The sequence below is a fragment of the Salvelinus alpinus genome, chromosome 23, assembly GCF_045679555.1.
Source record: "Salvelinus alpinus chromosome 23, SLU_Salpinus.1, whole genome shotgun sequence".
In the NCBI taxonomy this organism is placed as follows: domain Eukaryota; kingdom Metazoa; phylum Chordata; class Actinopteri; order Salmoniformes; family Salmonidae; genus Salvelinus; species Salvelinus alpinus.
Genome location: NC_092108.1, coordinates 7,300,131 through 7,326,997, shown reverse-complemented (window position 1 = coordinate 7,326,997; position 26,867 = coordinate 7,300,131). Strand labels below are relative to the sequence as shown.

General features: G+C 42.1%; 2 protein-coding genes and 2 long non-coding RNA genes across 9 annotated transcripts in view; 2 read left to right on the top strand and 2 right to left on the bottom strand.

Annotated features, from left to right (window-relative positions):
* Positions 1–9,218, bottom strand: part of LOC139550134 (CTD small phosphatase-like protein) — a 49,212-nt gene extending 39,994 nt beyond the window's left edge. For 2 of the 3 annotated variants that reach the window (XM_071360782.1, XM_071360784.1), the window contains exon 1: positions 8,495–9,218. In XM_071360782.1, coding sequence (XP_071216883.1) covers positions 8,495–8,570 — 76 coding nt within the window. In that variant the 5' untranslated portion in view covers positions 8,571–9,218. The remainder of the gene's footprint in view (positions 1–8,494) is intronic. The other variant, XM_071360783.1, reaches the window with a different exon arrangement.
* Positions 8,346–10,102, top strand: LOC139550135 (uncharacterized). Its single transcript, XR_011669981.1, has 2 exons — positions 8,346–8,595; positions 9,546–10,102. It is a non-coding gene; the product is annotated as an uncharacterized lncRNA (long non-coding RNA).
* A 1,966-nt stretch (positions 10,103–12,068) lies between these two features.
* On the bottom strand, positions 12,069–12,958 carry LOC139550133 (uncharacterized). The gene is made up of 2 exons (XR_011669980.1): positions 12,769–12,958; positions 12,069–12,617 (listed from the first exon to the last, which is right to left on the bottom strand). It is a non-coding gene; the product is annotated as an uncharacterized lncRNA (long non-coding RNA).
* Positions 12,496–26,867, top strand: part of hhatla (hedgehog acyltransferase like, a) — a 29,953-nt gene continuing 15,581 nt past the window's right edge. Inside the window, exon 1 of one of the 4 annotated variants that reach the window (XM_071360780.1) lies at positions 12,496–12,629. The gene's annotated coding sequence lies outside the window, so the exon portion shown is untranslated. Of the gene's footprint in view, positions 12,630–23,801; positions 24,037–26,867 lie in introns of those variants that run through there. The other 3 variants (XM_071360779.1, XM_071360776.1, XM_071360781.1) reach the window with 3 other exon arrangements.

Sequence of the window (26,867 nt, the reverse complement as noted above, 5' to 3'; positions counted from 1 at the left end):
TGCTTACGACCCAGTACATCACTGGGGCCAAGCTTCCTGCCATCCAGGACCTCTATACCAGGCGGTGTCAGACAAAGGCCAACCATAGTCATACTGTTCTCTCTGCCACCGCACGGCAAGTGGTACCGGAGCGATCCAAGTCTAGGTCTAAAAGGTTTCTTAACAGCTTTTACCCCGAAGCCATAAAACTCCTGAACAGCTAATCAAATGGATACCCAGACATTTTGCATTGTCCCCTCATACCCTGTTTTACGCTGCTGCTACTCTGACTATGCATAGATAATAAACACTTTAACTCTACCTACATGTACATATTACCTCAATTAACCTGTCCCACCGCACATTGACTCTGTACCAGTACCCCCTGTATATAGCCTCGCTACTGTTATTTTACTGCTGCTCTTTAATTGTTATTTTTATATTCATCTTATCTACTTTTTTTTACCTAACACTTATTTTTCTTAAAACTGCGTTGTTGGTTAAGGGCTTGTAAGTAAGCATTTCACTGTAAGGTCTACACCTGTTGTATTCGGCCCATGTGACAAATAAAATTTTATTTGATACTGGCCCCATGTTGACTCCAATGCTTCCCACAGTTGTGTCAATGTGGCTGGATTACCTTTGGGTAGTGGACCATTCTTGTTACACAGGAAACTGTTGAGCGTGAAAAACCCAGCAGTGTTGATGTTCTTGACACAAACTAGTGCACCTGGTACCTATTACCATACCCCGTTCAAAAGCAGTTACATCTTGTCCATTCACAAATAGATTGTGTAGGCCTGTCTCAAAGCTTAAAATGACTTATTAAAACCAGCCTCCTTCCCTTCATCTAACCTGACTGAAATGGATTTAACAAGTGACATCAATAAGGGATAGCTTTCACCAGGATTTACCTGGTCAGTTTATGTCATGAAAAGACCAGGTGTTCCTAATGTTTTGTACACTCAGTGTATTTTCCAAGCTATAACACACAATATTTTACATACAGCAGGTTTTTTAAAGGATCACAGGAGTGGTCCGCTTCCTGTTAAAATCTTAGCCACGGGGGGAAAAAGATACTGCAATACTGGTATGGTCACAGCCTTAGCATTTCTCCTAGCATTGTATAGAAGGGAGTGAGGCACGGGCAGTACTGGTCTATCCAATACTAGACCTAAACCTCAATTGATAAATACCACAATCAAATCACCCACAGCCTTGTAGTAATTCTCAAAATACAGTCACCATCCTGTTCCTTTATTGAACTTCCGTCCGTATTATTCTGACTTATAAGAGATCCATCTACTTCAATAGCCTCACCAGTCCAGGTAGCTAGAATCAGACCAGGAAAAGACCTGCGGTAGTCATCGTTCTGGTTCAAAATTCCTGCTAGCTTCAGGGATCTGGCTGGTACTGGTACACACCAGATACTGGTACTGATAGTGTCTGAATGACCCGGGAAACCCAGTCACCACACACTGTAAATATACAGTAGCAGCCAACGGACTGGAAGGGAACACATTGCCACAAGAGGTTTACTTCATGACGCTTTAATCCACTAACAATGAGTGATTTCATGAGGGCTTATGCAGTAAAGTGTGCAAAAGGTATGCAATGACGACGGAATGGATTGACTTGTTCCCACTTGGTGCAAATCTGCAAAGTAGGTTAAAGCTCGATGTTGAATTCATGAGTACTTTATTGGTCTGTGTAGGGATATTTAGTCGTAGGCCTACACCAGGCAAGCAGCGGGGGTGCCACCACCATGCGTTCAGCAGCCATCGGAGATACAATACGCCGAATCACACACTGAAGCATTGGCCTTAGGGCAATTCCACGATAACTGTGTGACGCTTAGTCTCAAGCAATTTTTTTTTACTTTCAAAATGGATGCCAAACCAAAAACAATAATTGCTAAGTTAAAACACCATACAAACACTATGCACAAGGACTATGTTGAATAATTTCCACAGAGAATTTTACAGTGCAGATGCAAAGTTTGGTAACAGAATGGCAGTTTGTGTTGTTTAGGCTGTCAGTCTGTTACCAAACTTTCCATCTGCACTGTTCAAGTCAATGTGTTTTTGTAAAATTGTATGGAAATTGTTTATAAAAACTAAGGTTTAAAAAAAAAAAGTCACTGTTACTGTGGGAATTGTCCCTTACCATAAAATATTCTGTCATTACCTCAGGCTATTCAGAAAGATGGACCTTAAGAGGGACATGAAGTGACCTAACAACTTGCAAAGTTAGTGTGTGGAGATAACATTTAATACCTATCAGACACCGAACACCAGAACACCCTGAATCACATACATGATTTATTTATGCTATCCAGTGCAGTTTGGCAATTCAAATTATTGGCATTTCCTCGCTTATTTTGAACGACAGACCTTAGCAGGGTCATGGAGTGACCTGGTCTAAACAGCTGAAGAGCAGCCATATATACATGGAGTGACTTAGTCTAAAGAGCAACCATATACAGTTGAAGTCGGTAAGTTTTCATACACCTTAGCCAAATACATTTAAACTCAGTTTTTCACAATTCCTGACATTTAATCCTAGTAAAAATGTCCTGTCTTAGGTCAGTTACGATCACCACTTTATTTTAAGAATGTGAAATGTCAGAATAATAGCAGAGAGAATGATTAATTTCAGCTTTTATTTATTTTATCACATTCCCAGTGGGTCAGAAGTTTAAATACACTCAATTAGTATTTGGTAGCATTGCCTTTATATTGTTTAACTTGGGTCAAACGTTTCAGGTAGCCTTCCACAAGCTTCCCACAATAAGTTGGGTGAATTTTGGCCCATTCCTCCTGACAGAGCTGGTGTAACTGAGTCAGGTTTGTAGGCCTCCATGCTCGCACACGCTTTTTCAGTTTTGCCCACAAATTTTCTATAGGATTGAGGTCAGGGCTTTGTGATGGCCACTCCAATACCTTGACTTTGTTGTCCTTAAGCCATTTTGCCACAGCTTTGGAAGTATGCTTGGGGTCATTGTCCATTTGGAAGACCCATTTGCGACCAAGCTTTAACTTCCTGACTGATGTCTTGAGATGTTGCTTCAATATATCCTCATCATTTTAATCCCTCATGATGCCATCTATTTTGTGAAGTGCACCAGTCCCTCCTGCAGCAAAGCACCCCCACAACATGATGCTGCCACCCCCGTGCTTCACGGTTGGGATGGTGTTCTTCGCCTTGCAAGCATCCCCCTTTTTCCTCCAAACATAACAATGGTTATTATGGCCAAACAGTTATATTTTTGTTTCATCAGCTCAGAGGACATTTCTCCAAAAAGCACAATCTTTGTCCTCATGTGCAGTTGCAAACCGTAGTCTGGCTTTTTTACGGCGGTTTTGGAGCAGTGGTTTCTTCCTTGCTGAGCTGCCTTTCAGGTTATGTTGATATAGGAGTTGTTTTACTGTGGATATAGATACTTTTGTACCTGTTTTCTCCAGCATCTTCACAAGGTTCTTTGCTGTTGTTCTGGGATTGATTTGCACTTTTCACATCAAAGTACGTTCATCTCTAGGAGACAGAACGTGTCTCCTCCCTGAGCGGTATGACGGCTGCGTGGTCCCATGGTGTTTATACTTGTGTACTATTGCTTGTACAGATGAACGTGGTACCTTCAGGTGTTTGGAAATTGCTCCCCAGGATGAACCAGACTTGTGGAAGTCTACCATTATCTTTACTGAGGTCTTGGCTGATTTCTTTTGATTTTCCCATGATGTCAAGCAAAGAGGCACTGAGTTTGAAGGTTGGCTTGAAATACATCCACAGGTACACCTCCAATTGACGCAAATTATGTCAATTAGCCTATCAGAAGCTTCTAAAGCCATGACAATTTTCTGGAATTTTCCAAGCTGTTTCAAGGCACAGTCAACTTAGTGTATGTAAACTTCTGACCCACTGGAATTGTGATACAGTGAATTGTAAGTTAAATAATCTGTAAACAATTGTTGGAAAAATGACTCGTGTCATGCACAACGTAGATGTCCTAACCGACTTGCCAAAACTATAGTTTGTTAACAAGAAATTTGTGGAGTGGTTGAAAAACGAGTATTAATGACTCCAACCTAAGTGTATGTACACGTCCGACTTCAACTGTAGGTCCAGCTATACATGGAGTGACTTAGTTTAACAGCTGAAGAGCAGCCATATAGGTCAGCTATATATTAAACTCTGATGGAAACAAGACACCTCTTTATGTGAGTATTATGATATTGCAGAGCTGGTTGTATCAGTGTGTGTGTGTGTTTGTGTGTCAGTGTTTCAATAGTTGCAAAATGCCCTGATTTGGAAAAGGTCCCCTCTATATGCCTGTTAATTGACACCTAGCCCCTTTCAAAACCTCTTTGGTTGATATATAGTGTAGCTACTGTGACATTCATGTTTTGGCAAGCTCCATCTGGTTCTCTGAAATGAACAAGCCTTTAAGGTGACCTGTATCAGAGTTACATTAGTACTCTGCCCACGACGTAAACAGTAGTGGTAAACAGTGGAGGAAATTGCTTGTTATGAGTACAGCATGTTACTTGAATGTGTCAGGACCGGGCCAAGAATCATGCTGCAATGGCACACAACTCCAGGAAAAACGTGACAGGCATATCAGTTAAAACTGTTTGTTTGTTTATTTGAATCCCCATTAGCTTTTGCAGCAGCTACTCTTGCTGGGGTCCACAACAACAACAAAAACATGACAAGTAAAACACTGATAGACAAGGACAGTCACACAAATGTAAAATACAACAATATACAAACTATACTACAACAACAAAAAATAGTACGTGTTGGAGTGTGTCTGTCCCCTCACAGTCCCCACCGTTAAATGAGATGTTGTTTAACTTCTTATGGCTGAAGGGGCAGTATTGAGTAGCTTGGATGAAAGGTGCACAGAGGTGCCCATATTAAACTGCCTGCTCCTCAGTCCCGGTTGCTAATATATGCATATTATTATTCGTATTGGATAGAAAACACTCTGAAGTTTCTAAAACTGTTTGAATGATGTCTGTGAGTATAACAGAACTCATATGGCACGCAAAAACCGGAGAAAAAATCCAAACAGGAAGTGGGAATTATGAGGCTGGTAGATTTTCAACCAAGATCCTATTGAAATCACAGCGAGATGTGGATGAGTTTGCACTTCCTACGGCTTCCACTAGATGTTAACAGTCTGTAGAACTTTGTCTGATGCCTCTACAGTGAAGGGGGGCCGAATGAGAGGGGAATTAGTCAGGTCTGCCATGACCTGACCATGCTCTAACCATGCGCGTTCACATGAGAGGGAGCTCTGTTCCATCTCTCATCTGAAGTCAATGTAATTCTCCGGTTGGAACGTTATTCAAGATTTATGTTAAAAACATTCTAAAGATTGATTCAATAAATCGTTTCACATGTTTCTACTGACTGTTACGGAACTTTTGGACAAGTCGTCAGCTTTTAGGGAACGCGCTTCGTGACTTTGGATTTGTTTACCAAACGCGCTAATAAAAGTAACTATTTGGACAGAAATGATGGACATTACCGAACAAAACAAACATTTCTTGTGGGAGTCCTGGGAGTGCATTCCGACGAAGATCAGCAAAGGTAAGTGAAGATTTATAATGCTTTTTATGAGTTTTGTTGACTGCACAATTTGGCGGGTAACTGTATGGCTTGCTTTTGTGGCTGAACGCTGTTTTCAGATTATTGAATATTGTGTTTTGCCGTAAAGCTTTTTGAAATCTGACACAGCGGTTGCATTATTAACCTGTTTTTTTTGTTTTTTTTTTAAAAGGTATTTTTGCCGTTTGCTGAGTAATTGGAGATGGAATGCAGTCATGGCTCTGTATAATACTGTGCCTTGTCGTGAATCCGTTTTGGACATGGTGACTGTGAAAAGACCCCTGGTGGCATGTCTTGGGGGGTGGGGGGGGTAATATGTGTATGTCTCAGCTGAATGTTATTTGATTATGCAGACAATTTTCATCACAGTTATATTTATCATAAAAACTAGAAGAGAAGCAGTTCATATCTGGTCAACCCTCAACCAGGAAAGACTGGCATGTATGTTGTTGATGTTAATTCTGTATGGGCAGTTAAAACAGAGCAGTACGCCTTGTCCTTAAGCCAGCTGTAGCTTGCTAGGTATTTCTTTGCTGCCCTAGACCATATTACCGGACAGTAATCAGGATGGGACAAGACCAGAGCCGGAACAACTAGTACAGTTGATTTGTATCAAAAACACAAAAACATATATATATTTTTTTTATAAACAGACATACGCCTCCCCCATCTTCACAACAACTTTGTCAATAGGACCTGCCCATGATAAGTGACCACTCAGTGTTATAATTAGGAGTTGACCTTTCTCAACGGTCCCACACCTTATGTACAACTACAGTTGAGGTTAAGAATTTTTTTAAATCAAAAACAATGCTTTTAGTGTGTGTGCGCACGCGCGTGTGTGTGTGAAAATGGAGTGGGGCTCACTGCAAACTCTAGAGAACAGATTGCTAACTAGTTAGAGTACTGCATTACCTCCAAGTCCACCTATAACTATGACTAGCTGTTTAATTAGCTAGATAGCTCAAATAAGTGGGCAACGTTAGCTAGCAAGTCATCTCCTAGCTCTCAAAATCCCTTCTTCTCTGTCAGGTTTTCATCCGTTCTCTTCAACCAAAATTGTGAACTACAATTCCAACGCTGTGTTTTACATGTTGAGAAACGTCAATAACGTCAATTTCCAACAGATTCAACCACAAAGACCAGAGAGGTTTTCCAATGCCTCGCAAAGAATGGCATCTATTGGTAAAAAAAAAGAAAAAGCAGACATTGAATATCCCTTTGAGCATGGTGAAGTTATTAATTACACTTTGGATGGTGTATTAATACACCCAGTCACTACAAAGACACAGGTGTCCTTCCTAACTCAGTTGCCAGAGAGGAAGCAAACCGCTTAGGGATTTCACCATGAGGCCAATTATGACCATAAAACAGTTGGCTGTGTTAGGAGAAACCTGAGGATGACAAGAGTGAAAAGGAAGCCTGTACAGAACAAAAAATATTCCAAAACATGCATCCTGTTTGCAACAAGGCACTATTTTTTTTATTTTATTTAACTAGGCAAGTCAGTTAAGAACAAATTCTTATTTACAATGACGGCCTACCCCGGACGACGCTGTGCCAATTGTGCGCCGCCCTATGGGCTAAAGTAATACTACTAAAAATGTGGCAAAGCAATTAGCATTTTGTCCTGAATAGAAAGTGTTATGTTTTGGGTAAATCCAATACATTACTGAGTACCACTTTCCATATTTTCAAGCATAGTGATGGCTGCATCTTGTTATGGGTATACTTGTATCTGTTATGGGTATACTTGTATCATTAAGGACTGGGGAGCTTTTCAGGATAAAAAAACAAAACAAATGGAGCTAAGCAAAATCCTAGAAAAAAACCTGGTTCAGTTTGCTTTCCACCAGACACTGGGAGATGAATTCACCTTTCAGCAGGACAATAACCTAAAACACAAGGCCAAATCTACACTGGAGTTGCTTACCAAGAAGCCAGTGAATGTTCCTGAGTGACCGAGTGAGTTTTGACTTAATCTGCTTTAAAATCTTTGGCAAGACCTGAAAATGGTTGTCTAGCAATGATCAACAACCAATTTGACAGAGCTTGAAGGATTTAAAAAAAAAAATACAATTGGCAAATGTTGCACAATCCAGGTGTGGAAAGCTGTTAGATTTAACAGACTCACAGCTGTAATCGCTGCAAAAGGTGATTCTAACTTGTATTGGACAAGTTAGAATCAGTGGGTTGAGTACTTGTGGGTTGAGTACTTATCTAATCAAGATATATTAGTGGTTTTTTTTATGAATAAAAATATTAGCATTTTTCTCCCACTTTGACATTAGAGTATTTTCTGTAGATCGTTGACAAAGAATGACAATTAAAATACATTTTAATCCCACTTTGTACCAACAAGATTTTGGGAAAAGTCAAGGGGGTGTGAATACTTACTGAAAGGCACTGTATATGGAAGTAGTTTAGTTCTTATTTGTTTTGTTAACTGTGGGTCCACATTTTTTTTGTATGATCTTTCTTATATCGTTCCGATATAGGTCAGACACTTTAATCCGTATGGGGGGGGGGGGGGGGGGGGGGGCGCTACTAAAACGGTCCTACGGGATCATTAAGCTATTTGATTTAAAAACGTTAGGATCCCTTTATAAAAACATGAAACATAGAATTTGACCTTTCTGCTATTAGCCCATAGAAACACATTGAATAACGTATTTATACATGGAAAAAATAGTATTTACATTTTTTTTTATCAAAAGGGAGTTTGTTTTAAGGTAGTTAGCGTCTATAAAAGGGTTAGTCTTCTCCAATCCAACATCATGTAATTCCATTTGTAGCATAGCGATAATATTGCAACAGTTTCTGACAGCCAGAGCGCTTTCCCAACAACCACTGGTGGTGCTAGTCAACTAGCTACCGTAAATTCATGTGGGTTTTTTCTTACCTTTTTCCTGATTAAACGAGATAATCTCCTCCTCCTTTGGGTTGGAAACCTGGGTTATTATAGACGTGTGGTCCATTGCGACGGATGGTTATTCCTTTTTGGTTCGTTTGAATGTTTATTTACTTGCTTGTTTTCTACAAACAAGATGTCCAGCTAGTCCTAGTCCACAATGGTTAACGTTAGCCTAGACGTTAGCTACCGTAGCTGCCTTGCTAGCTGTGTTGAAATGGCAGCCGGGCCCTAAACTAGCTAGCTAGTGTAACGATGGCCAAATGGACTGAGACGGGACACAGGAGGGGCTACATGTAACTAGCTAGTGGTTTAAAGGCAAAATACCACCACTTGTCAATCGCTGGGAATATCCAATTTAGCAAGCAACATTCAAGAACAGCATGGGCAAAACAAACTCCCAACGTTGAACTAAAAATAAGAAAACGTTGCTAACGTCTGGCTAGCAACTAGAGCTAGCCTTGAACTGATCAGTGTTCAATTCAACATAAAAATTGACGTTGACTGAAACAATGATGAAACGACGAAAAAGCTCGCCTCGGTCAAGTTTCAATACGAAAATGGGACAGTTCCGATAATCCCGTTACTTGAACTCTCATTTTCAAAATAATTGTATCCCCCTCTATACTCTTTCCAACATGGAGGCGTCGTGTGTATTTGATATTCACGAAATGGATCAGAAGCGAGCAGCGCTCAAGTGGGAGGGGGCGGTTTCTAGGAACACCCCTCCCATGGATCGAAAATAATACCTCCGTAGCTATGGCTTTATCAACGTACCACTTTGGGTCAATGATATTTGAGTCACTGACTTCTGAAATGTTGCTAACAAAAATTGATTGACAGTCTACGATTGATGGCCAATACATCATAGCTTCTGCACAATTTAAATCTGAACATGTTAGATTTGGGTTAGATTCCAGTCAATGCATGAATTAGGGTCAAAACATGTGGATGTCTATAATGACACAGATCAATATTTTATCTCGATAACTATACTCCACCTGTAAAACCGCTTGTGAACGCTTTTTTTTTCTTCTTCCAGCATTTGCATATGGAACCTTGAGATGGACAGATGGGTCCACGATCAGCATGGACCCAATCAGCACCATTGGACAAATCCAGCAGAAATTACATAGGCTCCATCTGGTGGCCGAAGTGTTGAATTCCTTCTGGCATCGCTCTCATGTTACCGATCATATGAATGCCTTCAGAGCTGTGCAGCCTACTCTGTCTTCGTGTGGGTGGAGGTTCAGTGAGGGGGCTGAATGTGGGTTAGATTCCAGCTGAGGAGCGGTTAGGCCTACCAGTTGCATAGTACACTTTGGTTGTGTATACAGTATATATAGTGTAACGACCCTGGGTTTATTAAGCGCGGAAATCGACTCTGCCGCACGAGCATGCTTTTGCGGCACAATCGATAGCGCGCCGGACCTCAGGCTAGAAGGTCGAGGGTTCGAGACCTGCCCGTTTCATTACAATATATATTATATGTTAAGAGCAGCCTGTTTTAATGTTTATTTACAAATACTTTCCTTATCACTGATTCATGGCAAATACTGTTTAATGAATGCATCAATAAAGTTAGATTCCATGACCACATTTGTGTGTGTGCGTGTTATTCATCAATAAAGAATGAAAGAATTGATCATCATAACGTGCCAAAATCCTCATGGTCTCTTCCGCTCTCCGTAGACAAGCACGCTATATTATTATTATTAACAGCCTATTGATTGCTCCAGGTTTTTATGGATTTATGACCTTTGTATTGTGCATTTATAGATCTCAATTCTGCATCTCCTCCTCCTATAGGTTACCATCATTTTGGTCTCCCTGAGCCCCCCAACAGCTCAACTTTTACCCTCTAAAATGATTAGAATAAACATTCATTGACATTTTATTAATACAATTCCATTGCGAGGACAATACTACTTCACACAGTAGAATATCTTTTTTATTTTTATATATAAGGCTTTGTCTTCATCTAGTGATCACAGATGTTAACGACACCCTATACCACTGACTTCTAAATATTTCCTGTCTGTAATATGCTTACTTACTTACTTACTTTGTCATGTATACATTGTTATTGATTATTGCATTGTTGGGTTTTGTGTTTGCAAGAAAGGCATTTTACCGTACTTGTGCATGTGACATTAAAACTTGAAACTTGAGAAACACCTCTAGGCTACATCTCTCTGCGTAACAACCTTTTATAGTTTATTATATTTTGTTATATTATATTTTAACAGTTTGTCCTGACCAGTTTACCCTGCCTGCCCTGTGCCTCAAGCTTATGATGAAGTGGTTAGAGCGTTGGGCCAATAACCAAAAGGTTGTTGGAACGAATCCCCGAGCTGACAAGGTAAAAGCTGTTGTTCTGACCCTGAGGAAGGCAGTTCCCCGGGTGCCGTGGATGTCGATTAAAGCAGTCCTCCGCACCTCTCTGATTCAGAGGGGTTGGGTTAAATGTCCCCCTTTCCCAAGTGGTATTGAATGATGGGGAGGGGAGGATGGGAAGGATGATGGTTTGTTCACAGCAGGCTTGGTCTTCTGATAGTGCATAGGGTAAGCCCAGAGCCACACTGTAAATATGAGTCTACTGTATATACCAGGACACACCCTGAAAACAATACTTCATGGTTATATATGGATAGCCTATATATTTTATATATAAGTCAATTAAGAACAAATTCTTATTTACAACGACAGCCTACCCAGGGACAAACCCGGACGACGCTGGGCCAATTGTGCTCCACCCTATGGGACTCCCAATCACAGCCAGATATCATACAGCCTGAATTTGAACCAGGGACTGTAGTGACACCTCTCACACTGAGATGCAGTGCCTTAGACCGCTGCGCCACTCAGGAGCCTAAACATGGAACATAATCTGAACCAGAATAAGAGTGGGTATTGTGGCTCCCCAGGTTGCCAGAGGTAAAGGCTTGAGTAGCCTAGGCCTGTCTGGTATACAGATATCTGGTTATTATACAGTTATCTGGTTATTATACATTTATCTGGTTATTATACCGTTATTATACAGTTATCTGGTTATTTTACAGTTATCTGGTTATTATACAGTTATCTGGGTATTATACAGTTATCTGGGTATTTGGTGTCTAGTAGCCTATGGTAGATACGAACAGTGAGATCTTCATTCAACTGGGTTAGTTACTACTAGACACCAAATACCTTCTCAAATAGTACTTTGTCTACAAATTAATCCTTGATATGTTGGATTCACGTCTCCATCTCAACCAAAAATCAAAGTTGAATAGGACTAAATCAAATCGAACTTCATTAAAAGTTCGAGTTGAATTCGTCATGATCTTTCATTTAGATTTTTGGTTGAGATGGAGACGTCAATCCAATATATCGAGGATTAATTTGTAGACGAACTGGAATTAAAGCCAGACTACGTCACAGGCACAGATGGAACTGGAACTATCCAAGCAGATTATAAAACTCCTTCAAATGTTGATATTTGGTTGAGTTGTCAAACAAACTATTGAATATTACTTTTGTATTACAGTAAATATGTAAGAACCGACGCTGGAGATGAGAGGCATATACCGGGAGTCAACATTTAATTTGGAACGGACATAGAACAGAACAGGCGCAGCGTCAGCACCGGGTAACATAAGGACAAACGACAATTAATGCAGCAGCGGGGAACAGATCTGGGGAACTGAAATACAGTGGAGGTAATAAAACAGGTGATGGAGTCCAAAAATTCGCTGATGCGCGTGGCGAGGGAAGCAGGTGTGCATAATGATCGTGGCAGGAGTGCGCAGCGCTGGGCAGCCTGGCGCCCTCGAGCGGGAGCATGGGGCGCAGGAGCCGGACGAACCGGCTGGGGTGTGGGAGCCTGACGATCCGGTTGAGGCGTAAAAACCTGACGATCCGGCTGAGGCCTGACGTGGGATGGGCGCCTGCCGAGCCAACCAGGGCAAGGAAACATCTCGAGCCGGCAAGGCATGGAAGCCCGACGATACAGCTAAGGCACCCCCGGTTCCATCGGCGGCAGCCCCAGGACCCGACGTCACCACCAACCGAAAAGCCAGCACTCCCCGATGCTTCATTTGATGGCTGCTGCATTCTGTAAGAACCGACGCTGGAGAAGCAGGTACGGGGAGTCAACATTTAATATGGAACGGACATAGAACAGGACAGGCATAGCGTCAGCACCGGGTAACATAAAGACATGCGACAATTAATTCAGCGGCGGGGAACAGAGCTGGGGAACTGACAAATATAGGGATCACCTGTAATAAAACAGGTGATTGAGTCCAGGTGAGTCCAAATATTCGCTGATGCGCGTGACGAGGGAAGCAGGTGTGCGTTATGATGGTGCCAGGAGTGCGCAGCGCTGGGCAGCCTGCCGCCCTCGAGCCAGCTGCGGGTCGATTTTCTCTTGAGCGGATGGTCTAGGGGGCCTGAACATAATTACAAATAATTGGTAGACTGCAAATTTACCGCAAGAAGCCCAACCAGATATAATGTTTGACTAAAACATAATCATTCCAAACGTTGCTAACATTTGCATAACATTTTTTGTCTCTCTATTCATTGTGGGAATACTTGAGAAAATATTTCTTAAATAAAAATCACTTGGAGCTGATTTCTTTGGTGTTTTTCCAGTCTTTTATGTCCAACAATAAAATAAAATAAAATATACATTCGATTTTTTAAACTTGGGGTTCAAATAAAACCACACGTTGGCCAAATTCGTCCCACGGACCGCCAGTTGGAGAACCCTGATATAAAGCCTGCATGTTCAGGATAAACAGTAGACAGTACATGTACAGGTGCATCAAATATATATATAGTGTATTCTAGTCGAGGCTCATCCTGTATAACTAGTCCTACTGCTGTACATACCTTTTCGATTCATATACTGTCCATACTGGCTTTACACACCATATATACAGTCCCAGTCAAAAGTTTGGACACACCTACTCATTCAAGGTTTTTTCTTTATTTTCTACTGTTTTCTACATTATAGAATAATAGTGAAGACATCAAAACTATGGAATAACACATATGGCATCATGTAGTAACCAAAAAAGTGTTAAACGAATCAAAATATATTTTATATTTGAGATTCTTCAAAGTAGCCACCCTTTGCCTTGATGAAAGCTTTGCACACTCTTGGCTTTCTCTCAACCAGCTTCATGAGGTAGTCACCTGGAATGCATTTCATTTAACAGGTGTGCCTTGTTAAAAGTACATTTTTAATGTGTTTGAGTCAGTCAGTTGTGTTGTGACAAGGTGGTATACAGAAGATAGCCCTATTTGGTAAAAGACCAAAGTCCATATTATGGCAAGAACAGTTCAAATAAGCAAAGAGAAACGACAGTCCATCATTACTTTAAGACATGAAGGTCAGTCAATACGGAAAATTTCAAGAACTTTAAAACTGCATTCGCAAAAACCATCAAGCACTATGATGAAACTGTCTCTCATGAGGACCTTCACAGGAAAAGATGACCCAGAGTTACCTCTGCTGCAGAGGATAAGTTAGAGTTACCAGCCTCAGAAATTGCAGGCCAAATAAATTCTTCACAGAGCTCAAGTAACAGACACATCTCAACATCAACTGTTCAGAGGAGACTACATGAATCAAAACTTCATGGTCGATTTGCTGCAAAGAAACCACTACTAAAGGACACCAATAAGAAGAAGAGACTTGATTAGTCCAAGAACAAGAGCAATAGACATTAGACAGGTGGAAATCTGTCCTTTGGTCTGATGAGTCCAAATTTGAGATTTCCACTATGTCTTTGTGAAACGCAGAGTAGGTGAACGGATGATCTCCGCATGTGTGGTTCACACCGTGACGCATTGAGGAGGAGGTGTGATGGTGTTGGAGTGCTTTGCTGGTGACACGGTCAGTGATTTATTTAGAATTCAAGGCATACTTAACCAGCATGGCTACCACAGCATTCTGCAGGGAAACGCCATCCCATCTAGTTTGAGCTTAGTGGGACTATCATTTGTTTTTCAACGGGACAATGACCCAACACACCTCCAGGCTGTATAAGGGCTATTTGACCAAGAAGGAGAGTGATGGAGTTCTGCATCAGATGAGCTGGCCTCCAAAATCACCCGTCCTCAAACCTATTGTGATGGTTTGAGATGAATTGGACCGCAGAGTGAAGCAAATGCTGCCAACAAGTGCTCAGCATATGTGGGAACTCCTTCAAGATTGTGGGATGAGTTTTGTATTTGTATTTTTTAGGGATCCCCATTAGCGGCTGCCAAAGCAGCAGATACTCTTCCTGGGGTCCAAACTTATTAAATCACGTACATTACACATAAAACAAAAGTTAAAACAGTGCATCATATGACGTTAACAACGTTACACCACAACATATCTACAATACAGAATGTTTAATACCACCATACAACAATATTACAATGGACGCGTATGCATGTGTTTGTACCTTTGTGTGTGTCTCTTCACAGTCCCCGCTGTTCCATAAGGTGTATTTGTTTTACCTGTTTTTAAAAATCTGATTCTACTGCTTGCATCAGTTACCTGATGTGGAATAGAGTTCCATGTAGCCATGGCTCTATGTAGTACTTTGTGCCTCCCATAGTCTGTTCTGGACTTGGGGACTGTGAAGAGACCTTTGAGGGCATGTCTTGTGGGGTATGCGTAGGTGTCTGAGCTGTGTGCCAGTATTTTAAGCAGCTCGGTACATTCAGCTTGTCAACACCTCTTACAAAAACAAGTAGTGATGAAGTCAATCTCTCTTCCACTTTGAGCCATGACAGATTGACATGCATGTTATCAATGTTAGCTCTCCGTGTACATTTAAGGGCCAGCCATGCTGCCTTGTTCTGAGCCAACCGCAATGTTTCTAAATCCCTCTTTGTGGCACCTGACCACACGACTGAACAGTAGTCCAGGTGCAACAAAACTAGAGCCTGTAGGACCTGCCTTGTTGATAGTGTTGTTAAGAAGGCAGAGCAGTGCTTTATTATGGACAGACTTCTCCACATCTTAGCTACTGTTGTATCAATATGTTTTGACCATGGCAGTTTTACAATCCTCGACTTGCTAAATTTCCACATTATTCATTACGAGATGTAGTTGAGGTTTAGGGTTTAGTGAATGATTTGTCCCAAATTCAATGCTTTAAGTATTTAGGAATAACTTATTCCTTGCTACCCACTCTGAAATTAACTGCAGCTCTTTGTTAAGTGTTGCAGTCATTTCAGTTGCTGTAGTAGCTGATGTGTATAGTGTTGAGTCATCCGCATACATAGACACACTGGCTGTACTCGACTCATGTCGTTAGTAAAGATTGAAAAAAGTAAGAGGCCAAAACAGCTGCCCTGGGGAATTCCTGATTCTACCTGGATTATGTTGGAGAGGCTTCCATTAAAGAACACCCTCTGTGTTTTGTTAGACAGGTAACTCTTTATCCACATTATAGCAGGGGGTGTAAAGCCATAACACATAAGTGTTTCCAGCAGCAGACTATGATCCATAATGTCAAAATCTGCACTGAAGCAACAAGACAGCCCCCACAATACTTTTATCATCAATTTCTCTCAGCCAATCATCAGTCATTTGTGTAAGTGCCATGCTTGTTGAGTGTTCTTCTCTATAAGCGTGCTGAAAGTCTGTTGTCAATTTGTTTACTATGAAATAGCATTGTATCTGGTCAAACAGCATTTTTTCCAGAAGTTTACTAAGGGTTGGTAACAGGCTGATTGGGCGGCTATTTGAGCCAGTAAAGGGGGCTTTACTAGAGGAATGACTTTAGCTTCCCTCCAGGCCTGAGGGCACACACTTTCTAGTAGGCTTAAATTTAAGATGTGGCAAATAGGAGTGGCGAAATCGTCTGCTATTATCCTCAGTAATTTTCCATCCAGATGGTCAGATCCTGGTGGCTTGTCATTGTTGATAGACAACAATCATTTGTTCACCTCTTCTACACTGACTTTACGGAATTCAAAATGACAATGCTTGTTTTTCATAATTTGGTAAAATATACTTGGATGTGTAGTGTCAGCGTTTGTTGCTGGTATGACATGCCTAAGTTTGCTTATCTTGCCAATGAAAAAGTAATTAAAGTAGTTGGCAATATCAGTGGGTTTTGTGAAGAATGAGCCATCTGATTCAATGAATGATGGAGCTGAGTTGGCTTTTTTTCCCTAAATGTAATTGAAGGAGCTCCACAGCTTTTTACTGTCATTCTTTATATAATATATTTTTGTTTCATAGTATAGTTTATTTTTATTCAGTTTAGTAAAATGATTTCTTAATTTGCAGTATGTTTGCCAATCAATTGGACTGCCAGACTTATTTACCATATCTTTTGCCTCATCCCTCCCAACCATACAGTTTTTCAATTACTCATCAATCCAATGGGATTTAACACTTTTTACAGTCATTTTCTTAATGGGTGCATGCTTATTAGTAACTGGAATAAGCAATTTCATAAATGTGTCAAGTGCAGCGTCTGGTTGATCCTCATTACACACCACAGACCAGCAAATATTCTTTACATCATCAACATATGAATCACTACAAAACTTGTTGTATGACCTCTTATACACTATATTAGGCCCAGCCGTTGGAACTTTGGTTTTCCTAGATATGGCTATTATATTGTGATCACTACATCCTATGGATTTGGATACTGCTTTAAAGCACATTTCTGCAGCATTAGTAAAGATGTGATCAATACATGTTCATGATTTCATTCCTGTGCTGTTTGTAACTACCCTGGTAGGTTGACTGACAACCTGAACCAGGTTGCAGGCACTGGTTACAGTTTGAAGTTTTTTCTTGAGTGGGCAGCTTGATGAGAGCCAGTCAATATTTATATCACAGAGAAAATATACATATTATCCAGATACTGACTGTTAACACTTGGTGGTCTATAGCAGGTTCCCACAACAACGGGCTTAAGTTGAGGCAGATGAATCTGTAGCCGTATTACTTCAACAGTATTTAACGTAATATCGTCTCTAAGCTTTACGGGAATGTGGTTCTGAATATCGACTGCAACACCACCCTCGTTGGCATTTCTGTCTTTTCGGTAGATGTTATAACCATGTATTGCTGCCACTGTATCATCAAAGGTACAGTGCCTTGCAAAAGTATTCATCCCCCTTGGCGTTCTTCCTATTTTGTTGCATTACAACCTGTAATTTAAATGGATTTTTATTTGGATTGCATGTAATGGCCATACATAAAATAGTCCAAAGTCGTGAAGTGAATTGAAAAAAATTACTTAAAAATGTAAAAGTGGTGCGTGCATATGTATTCACCCCCTTTGTTATGAAGCCCCTTAAATAAGATCTGGTGCAACCAATTACCTTCAGAAGTCACATAATTAGTTAAATAAAGTCCACCTGTGTGCAATCTAAGTGTCACATGATCTGTCACATGATCTCAGTATATATACACCTGTTCTGAAAGGCCCCAGACTCTATAACACCACTAAGCAAGGGGTACCACCAAGTAAGCGGCACCATGAAAACCAAGGAGCTCTCCAAACAGGTCAGGGACAAAGTTGTGGACAAGTACAGATCAGGGTTGGGTTATAAAAAAATATCCGAAACTTTAAACATCCCACGGAGCACCATTAAATCCATTATTAAAAAATGGAAAGAATATGGCACCACAACAAACCTACCAAGAGAGGGCCGCCCACCAAAACTCATGGACCAGGCAAGGAGGGCATTAATCAGAGAGGCAACAAAGAGACCAAAGAGAACCCTGAAGGAGCTGAAGGACCACTTTAAGCCGTACACTCCACAGAGCTGGGCTTTATGGAAGAGTGGCCAGAAAAAAGCCATTGCTTAGAGAAAAAAATAAGCAAACACGTTTGGTATTTGCCAAAAGGCATGTGGGAGACTCCCCAAACATGTGGAAGAAGGTATTCTGGTCAAATGAGACTAGAATTGAGCTTTTTGGCCATCAAGCAAAACGGTATGTCTGGCGCAAACCCAACACCTCTCATCACCCCGAGAACACCATCCCCACAGTGAAGCATGGTGGTGGCAGCATCATGCTGTGGGGATGTTTTTCATCGGCAGGGACTGGGAAACTGGTCAGAATTGAAGGAATGATGGACGGCGCTAAATACAGGGAAATTCTTGAGAGAAACCTGTTTCAATCTTCCAGAGATTTGAGACTGGGATGGAGGTTCACCTTCCAGCAGGACAATGACCCGAAGCATACTGCTAAAGCAACACTCGAGTGGTTTAAGGGGAAACATTTAAATGTCTTGGAATGGCCTAGTCAAAGCCCAGACCTCAATCCAATTGAGAATCTGTGGTATGAATTAAAGATTGCGGTACACCAGCGGAACCCATCCAACTTGAAGGAGCTGGAGCAGTTTTGCCTTGAAGAATGGGCAAAAATCCCAGTGGCTAGATGTGCCAAGCTTATAGAGACATACCCCAAGAGACTTGCAGCTGTAATTGCTGCAAAAGGTGGCTCTACAAAGTATTGACTTTGGGGGGGGGTGAATAGTTATGCACGCTCAAGTTTTCATTTTTTTTGTCTTATTTCTTGTTTGTTTCACAAAGAAAATGATTTTGCATCTTCAAAGTGGTTAGCATGCTGTGTAAATCAAATGATGCAAACCCTCCAAAAATACATTTTTATTACAGGTTGTAAGGCAACAAAATTGGAAAAATGCCAGGTGGGTGAATACTTTCGCAAGCCACTGTATAATCTTAGTGAGTTTCAGAGTTATTGACTTTATGGACCTTGTTTCTCAGGCTGCATATGTTAATATAGGCTATTTTTAGCACTTTTCTGGGTTGCTTGATTGTTTTTAATGCTTTACTGGGAAGCTTATCAGAAGTAGACCTATTTATGTTATTTATGTTTGAGCTGATGGTGTAGGGTGAGCTGCACACAGTGGTCTTCCTATAAGGGCACACCGTCTCAGTGCTAACAGTGATCTTCCTACTAGGGCCCACCGTCTCAGTGCTAACAGTGGTCTTCCTACTAGGACACACCGCCTCAGTGCTAACAGTGGTCTTCCTACTAGGGCACACAGCCTCAGTGCTAACAGTATAACTCTTGTTCATAGGCTCATGATTACTGCATACAGTAACTGTAGGATCAACAGAGGTATTCAGGACAATTAGGGGGACACAATTTAATTTACTTACATTGTGTCTGCCAATGCCCCTAGGATAATGTACATTTGATGCAGCATTATGACAACTCATTGTCACAATGGTTGGGATTAACTGAGCTCGTCTTGGGTCATTGATAAGTCATTGTTTCCATGCAGCCGTGAAATGTGTAGACAGAGTCGAGGAGCCAAGATGATTTGGATGGACTCCGTCATTCCTGGAGAGTATCTTCTGTTTCCAGAAGGTGTCAAAGTTATCCATAAAAGGGATTCCAGCAGAGTTACAGTAATCTTTAAGCCAGATGTTTTATGCCAGTAGCCTGCTGAATCTTTCACACCCGTAGTCCAACGATGGTACTGGACGTGAAATGACTGAGTCTTTTAATGCTAAAATTAGTTCTTTAAAATCAAATTTCTGATTTTCCGAGCTAGCCCTCCTGATGTCGTTTGACCCCACATGGACTACGACAGCGTCAGCTCCTGGCATCTGTGGTAGAACAGTAGGAAGCAGCCTTGTGATGTCCTGTACTCGTGCTCCTGGGTAGAACAGTAGGAAGCAGCCTTGTGATGTCCTGTACTCGTGCTCCTGGGTAGAACAGTAGGAAGCAGCCTTGTTATGTCCTGTACTCGTGCTCCTGGGTAGAACAGTAGGAAGCAGCCTTGTGATGTCCTGTACTCGTGCTCCTGGGTAGAACAGTAGGAAGCAGCCTTGTGATGTCCTGTACTCGTGCTCCTGGGTAGAACAGTAGGAAGCAGCCTTGTGATGTCCTGTACTCGTGCTCCTGGGTAGAACAGTAGGAAGCAGCCTTGTGATGTCCTGTACTCGTGCTCCTGGGTAGAACAGTAGGAAGCAGCCTTGTGATGTCCTGTACTCGTGCTCCTGGGTAGAACAGTAGGAAGCAGCCTTGTGATGTCCTGTACTCGTGCTCCTGGGTAGAACAGTAGGAAGCAGCCTTGTGATGTCCTGTACCCGTGCTCCTGGGTAGAACAGTAGGAAGCAGCCTTGTTATGTCCTGTACTCGTGCTCCTGGGTAGAACAGTAGGAAGCAGCCTTGTGATGTCCTGTACTCGTGCTCCTGGGTAGAACAGTAGGAAGCAGCCTTGTGATGTCCTGTACTCGTGCTCCTGGGTAGAACAGTAGGAAGCAGCCTTGTTATGTCCTGTACTCGTGCTCCTGGGTAGAACAGTAGGAAGCAGCCTTGTGATGTCCTGTACTCGTGCTCCTGGGTAGAACAGTAGGAATCAGCCTTGTGATGTCCTGTACTCGTGCTCCTGGGTAGAACAGTAGGAAGCAGCCTTGTGATGTCCTGTACTCGTGCTCCTGGGTAGAACAGTAGGAAGCAGCCTTGTGATGTCCTGTACTCGTGCTCCTGGGTAGAACAGTAGGAAGCAGCCTTGTGATGTCCTGTACTCGTGCTCCTGGGTAGAACAGTCGGAAGCAGCCTTGTGATGTCCTGTACTCGTGCTCCTGGGTAGAACAGTAGGAAGCAGCCTTGTTATGTCCTATACTCGTGCTCCTGGGTAGAACAGTAGGAAGCAGCCTTGTGATGTCCTGTACTCGTGCTCCTGGGTAGAACAGTAGGAAGCAGCCTTGTGATGTCCTGTACTCGTGCTCCTGGGTAGAACAGTAGGAAGCAGCCTTGTGATGTCCTGTACTCGTGCTCCTGGGTAGAACAGTAGGAATCAGCCTTGTGATGTCCTGTACTCGTGCTCCTGGGTAGAACAGCAGGAATCAGCCTTGTGATGTCCTGTACTCGTGCTCCTGGGTAGAACAGTAGGAAGCAGCCTTGTGATGTCCTGTACTCGTGCTCCTGGGTAGAACAGTAGGAAGCAGCCTTGTGATGTCCTGTACTCGTGCTCCTGGGTAGAACAGTAGGAAGCAGCCTTGTGATGTCCTGTACTCGTACGTCTAGGCAGAACAGTAGGAAGCAGCCTTGTGATGTACTGTACTCGTGCTCCTGGGTAGAACAGTAGGAAGCAGCCTTGTTATGTCCTGTACTCGTGCTCCTGGGTAGAACAGTAGGAAGCAGCCTTGTGATGTCCTGTACTCGTGCTCCTGGGTAGAACAGTCAGATGTTTCTCACCATAGAGCTGCCTATGATGACAGCTGGTGATGTTGAATGGGCCGGTCTCTCAGGCAGCCTCACGGTCTGATGAGGGTGTGAGTGCTGAGAATCTGAACCAGATGTGGAAGCCACTGGAGAGGAAGACAGAACAGAGGATGAAGACGCAGGTACCTCCGAATCAAATATCGAATGGAAAGCACCTAAGGAAGAGGGCGCCGGAACCTCTGGATCCAGGGCAACAAAGCTGTTTCTGGTCAGTGTCCGGTCCGGGCTTAACATCTCTAAGGAGGCCCCCGTTGCCAGGGGACTCTTTCTTCGACTTCCACGGCGAGTGACGTACCTCAATGGCTGATTGGTTGGGTCGAGAACAGTTCCGTTCTCCAGGGAAGGGGGAGACCCCTTCGGGGAAAGATCCCTGCTGAGCACCGGCCAGTCGGCTGTGGAGAGCCGAGGTGGAAGAAAAAGAAACAGTAGGTGTGGATTCCCCAGAAGCTTGTCTAGGTTTGCTACCTGCTTTCTAAGAGTGGTCACTACTGTAGTTCTCCACAAGCAAGCAATTGCTACATTGAAAGTTAGCGCGGTCCAGATTGTTCTGGAACAAAGCAAAGTAAACACAGCTCCTGCAGCGCTGGAAACGTTGAATAGCGACCTCCATTTGAGACCGCCGAGCCAGCTAGGCTAGCTGGGCTTCCGTGTTTGTCCCCCTATGTGGAATCTGGCAGGATCCCAGGACAGACAGCTGCGCTCACAGCAGCTAAGACCAACAGAGTTGCAGGATCCAAAATGAAATACAAGTAAATAAAAACAAAATTTACAAGGAAACACTGTCAACTTAAAAATAAAAAAAACTAGGTATCTTGTCCAGCTTTCGTTCAGCCTTCAGCGTTCAATAACAAACAACATACATAGCCTGATCCGGTGGATATCATTCTCATGAAGCGGAAACAGAGTGAAGGAAAAGCAGCCAACAAGTGCTCAGCATATGTAGGAACTCCTTCAAGACCGTTGGAAAAGCATTCCAGGTGAAGCTGGTTGAGAGAATGCCAAAAGTGTGCAAAGCTGTCATCAAGGCAAAGGGTGGCTATTTTGAAGATATATTTTGATTTGTTTAACACTTTTTTGGTTACTACATGATTCCATATGTGTTATTTCATAGTTTTGATGTCTTCACTATTATGCTACAATGTAGAAAATAGTAAAAATAAAGAAAAACCCTTGAATGAGTAGGTGTGTCCAAACTTTTGACTGGTATTGTATTTATATTCCGGACTCTGACATTGCTCATTCTAATATTTCTTTGTGTTTATTGTTTTGAATTTTTCGGTATTACTGCACTGTTGGAGCTAGAAACCTAAGCATTTCACTGCACCTGCGATAACATCTGCAAAATATGTGTACGCGACCAATAACGTTTTGATAGCAGGCATAGGTAGTTGCAGGTCTGTCGAGATCTTCACAATTACTATAATAATCTGCGCAGAATCTCGAATGGCATTGATCAATTGCACCATGTACTTTAATGTAATCTCAACTACAATCCGGGTCATTTGGTTCTGCCATTAGATGAAGCACAGTGATAACACAATCTCGTTTAAAAAATATAAACAAAATATCTGACGTTGTGTATTCCCATTTGAAATTTGCTGTGCTTTTAAATGGTTGAAAGCGCAGTGAAAGTGAAAGACATTTGGGTGACAACTAAACCAAAAATCAGACATTGTTTTTCCATTGGAATTTGGCTGTGCTTTTAGATGGTTAATAGCAAAGTGATAACACATTGGAAATTCAACTCACTTTTGAGTGGGTGAATATAGCTTGTAATCTCATTGATCAACGTCTCAACCAAGTTTTACCCAATTACCCACGTTGAAATGACGTGGTGTGACCAGTGGGTAGCGTATCAGTTCAATGTATGAACATTCATGTAGGCTATGGAATATGATATAGCAGAACCATCATCATGTCAGAGAAGGCTGCGACAGTATCCATTCCATTCTCTCTCTGCACTGTGGAACCTGCGTCCGTTTTGACAGGCAGTCACTGGACCACCTCTCACTGCGGCGCAGTTCTAAAAAAGATAAATATATCCCGCAGAGTGGCACCCACACCCCCACGCCCACCCCCACCCTAGTTCGCAACATCCTCAACTGCTGCGCCTGGCTATCACAGGGGGTACGGCACCGGCGTTACCAAAAGCAGGGACGGAATGAATTAGAAAAACAAAACGCCGTACAAACACAAACCCCTTTTACTTCTTCTTTTTTCTTTTGACATTTTGGAGAGAGGGACAGCAATACACCCTGTAACCTGTCCTGTGGCTGAGAAGCGGATAGAAAGGTCAGTAGAACAGGTGCGTTATCGGAGGACTGTGACATAATCGCATAGAAAAAACGGTAGAATTTTACTGCGACAATGTGTCGTTACATGCTGGCAGCATAGGCGGTTTTAGAACAATAGACCTACCGCTAAATAGCCTTCAATTTGTATGCAACACACTCAAGCCGTTGCTAGAGTTCTTCTTTGGCATTAGAAAGATCTTGGCAATTGGGTTTGTTATTCCAACTCCATTTAACTCTCTCAACTTGGTGCAGTGTGGCCATATAACCCTGTTTTTATATGCCAGCGCAGGTGCGTTATTCTTCCAACTATAGTCATAATATGAACACAGTCTAGGCCTATAGCTAGTTGTGTATTCCAGTGCACCTTTCTTGGACATTTTATGCGATGCTAATTTACACTGTGGTGTGATTCCCCCGATGCGTCTCAGTGCAGATATCACATAGCATTGCAGCTGCTGTACGGTGGCGGAGAGAGCGAGAGAGCTCAACTGCTATGGCTAAAATAGGAGAGGAGGTAGGATTGCTCAGCTGACAGTGCTGATTCTGGGGATCTCTGAGCAGGGCAGTTTGTGAGGCGTTACAGTCCAATTTAGAACACGCTGTCTCTGTCGCTGTCACTGACTTGTCCCTCCGAAGCTTAACAGGAAAATATACTTTTAAAACGTATTTTTTCTTATTGAGAATGGTTAGTGTTTTTTTTATATGACCAGCATTTCTAGAGATCCAACTGTCACAATGTTATGTTGTTAAAATGTTCTCACATTACTACTGTTACCATTATCGTTGTTTTCACATTAGAAACAGTGTGTGAAACAGTGTAGGCCTACAGTTGAGGTTGATAAGGGAGGACTATTTTATTTTCAAACTGTACAAGATATCTTGTATTGCAATCAGGGTCAGCTCAGGGAATAAGAGACATTGGTTGTCAATTAGGGCCCCGGCCACTAGGGGGCCCCGACCCCAAAAACATTTATAACTATTTTTTATTTAAAAAATTTGGAACTCAGTTAGGGTCTCAACTTACTGTTAAAAGTTACAGTAGTAGAATACACAAGGTGCAAGTTCGACATTTGGTTGTGCATCAGCACTCGATTAGCCATGTCAGCTAACTATTTTTAGATTGGTAAATGAGCCTAGACAGTCATCTAAACTTGTTGTAACCATGACTGAATACAGACCAGGCACAGGCCCACATACATTTTGTTAGTCACTCTCATGCATATCATTAACATGGCATAAGTCATGGCAAAATGTACAGAATTGCAGGAAATGTACTTTAAAACATATTTTTTCTCTCTCTGCCTTCAAGTTGAGGGCCACTAAAAATGTTGCCCCGCGCAATGGGGAGGGCCCGTCCAACCAAATCTTGCTAAGGGACTCCAAAAGGCTAATTGTTATGATTGCAATTATCAACAAAGATCAAAGTTATGCAAAAAGTTATGCAAATAGCTTCTGTGGCTTTTTTAAAACCTTTTTAAGACTAGGTTTAGCATTTCAAGTAAGCCAAAGTTCCTAAGTAAGATGGCATGTTATCCGTAGTTCAGGTTCCTGTGTAGCATTTTACAGAAACAGAATACGTTACATACAGGGGCCTTCAGAAAGTATTCACAACCCTGGACTTTTCCCACATTTTGTTGTTACAGCCTAAATTTAAAATGGATTAAATTGAGATTTTACTGTATCTGTAAAGTCCCTCAGTCGAGCGGTGAATTTCAAACACAGATTCAACCACAAAGACCAGGGAGGTTGGATGGTGTATCAATACACCCAGTGTACAAAGATACAGGAGTCATTTCTAACTCAGTTGCCGGAGAGGAAGGAAACCGCTCAGGGATTTCACCAAGAGGCTAAAGGTGACTTTAAAACAGCTACTGTACCGAGTTGAATAGCTGTGATAGGGGAAAACTGAGGATGGATCAACAACATTGTAGTTACTCCACAATAACAACCTAATTGACAGAGTGAAAAGAAGAAAGCTTGTACAGAATACAAATATTCCAAAACATGCATTGTGTTTGCAACAAGGCACTAAAGTAATACTGCAAAAAATGTGGCAAAGCTTTTGTCCTGAATACAAAGTGTTATGTTTGGGACAAATCCAGTACAACACATTACTGAGTACCACTCTCCATATTTCCAAGCATATTGGTGGCTGCATCATGTTCTGGGTATTCTTGTAATTGTGAAGGAGTGGGTAGTTCTTTAGGATAAAAAAAGAAACGGAATGGAGTTAAGCACAGGCAAAATCCTAGAGGAAAAACTGGTTCAGTCTTCTTTCCACCAGATACTGGGAGATTAATCACCTTTCAGCAGGACAATAACCTAAAACACAAGGCCAAATATACACTGGGGTTGCTTACCAAGAAGACGGTGAATGTTCCCGAGAGGCCAAGTTACATTTTTTGACTGAAAATATATGGCAAAACCTGAAAATGGTTGTCTAGCAGTGATCAACAACCAATTTGACAGAGCTTGAAGAATTTAGAAAATAATAATACAAATGGGGAATGAGTCAAGGGGCGTGATGCCCTCTAAAGGCACGTGATGCCCTCTAAAGGCACGTGATGCCCTCTAAAGGCACGTGATGCCCTCTAAAGGCACGTGATGCCCTCTAAAGGCACGTGATGCCCTCTAAAGGCACGTGATGCCCTCTAAAGGCACGTGATGCCCTCTAAAGGCACGTGATGCCCCCTAAAGGCACGGGATACCCTCTAAAGGCACGGGATGCCCTCTAAAGGCACGTGATGCACTCTAAAGGCACGTGATGCCCTCTAAAGGCACGTGATGCCCTCTAAAGGCACGTGATGCCCTCTAAAGGCACGTGATGCCCTCTAAAGGCACG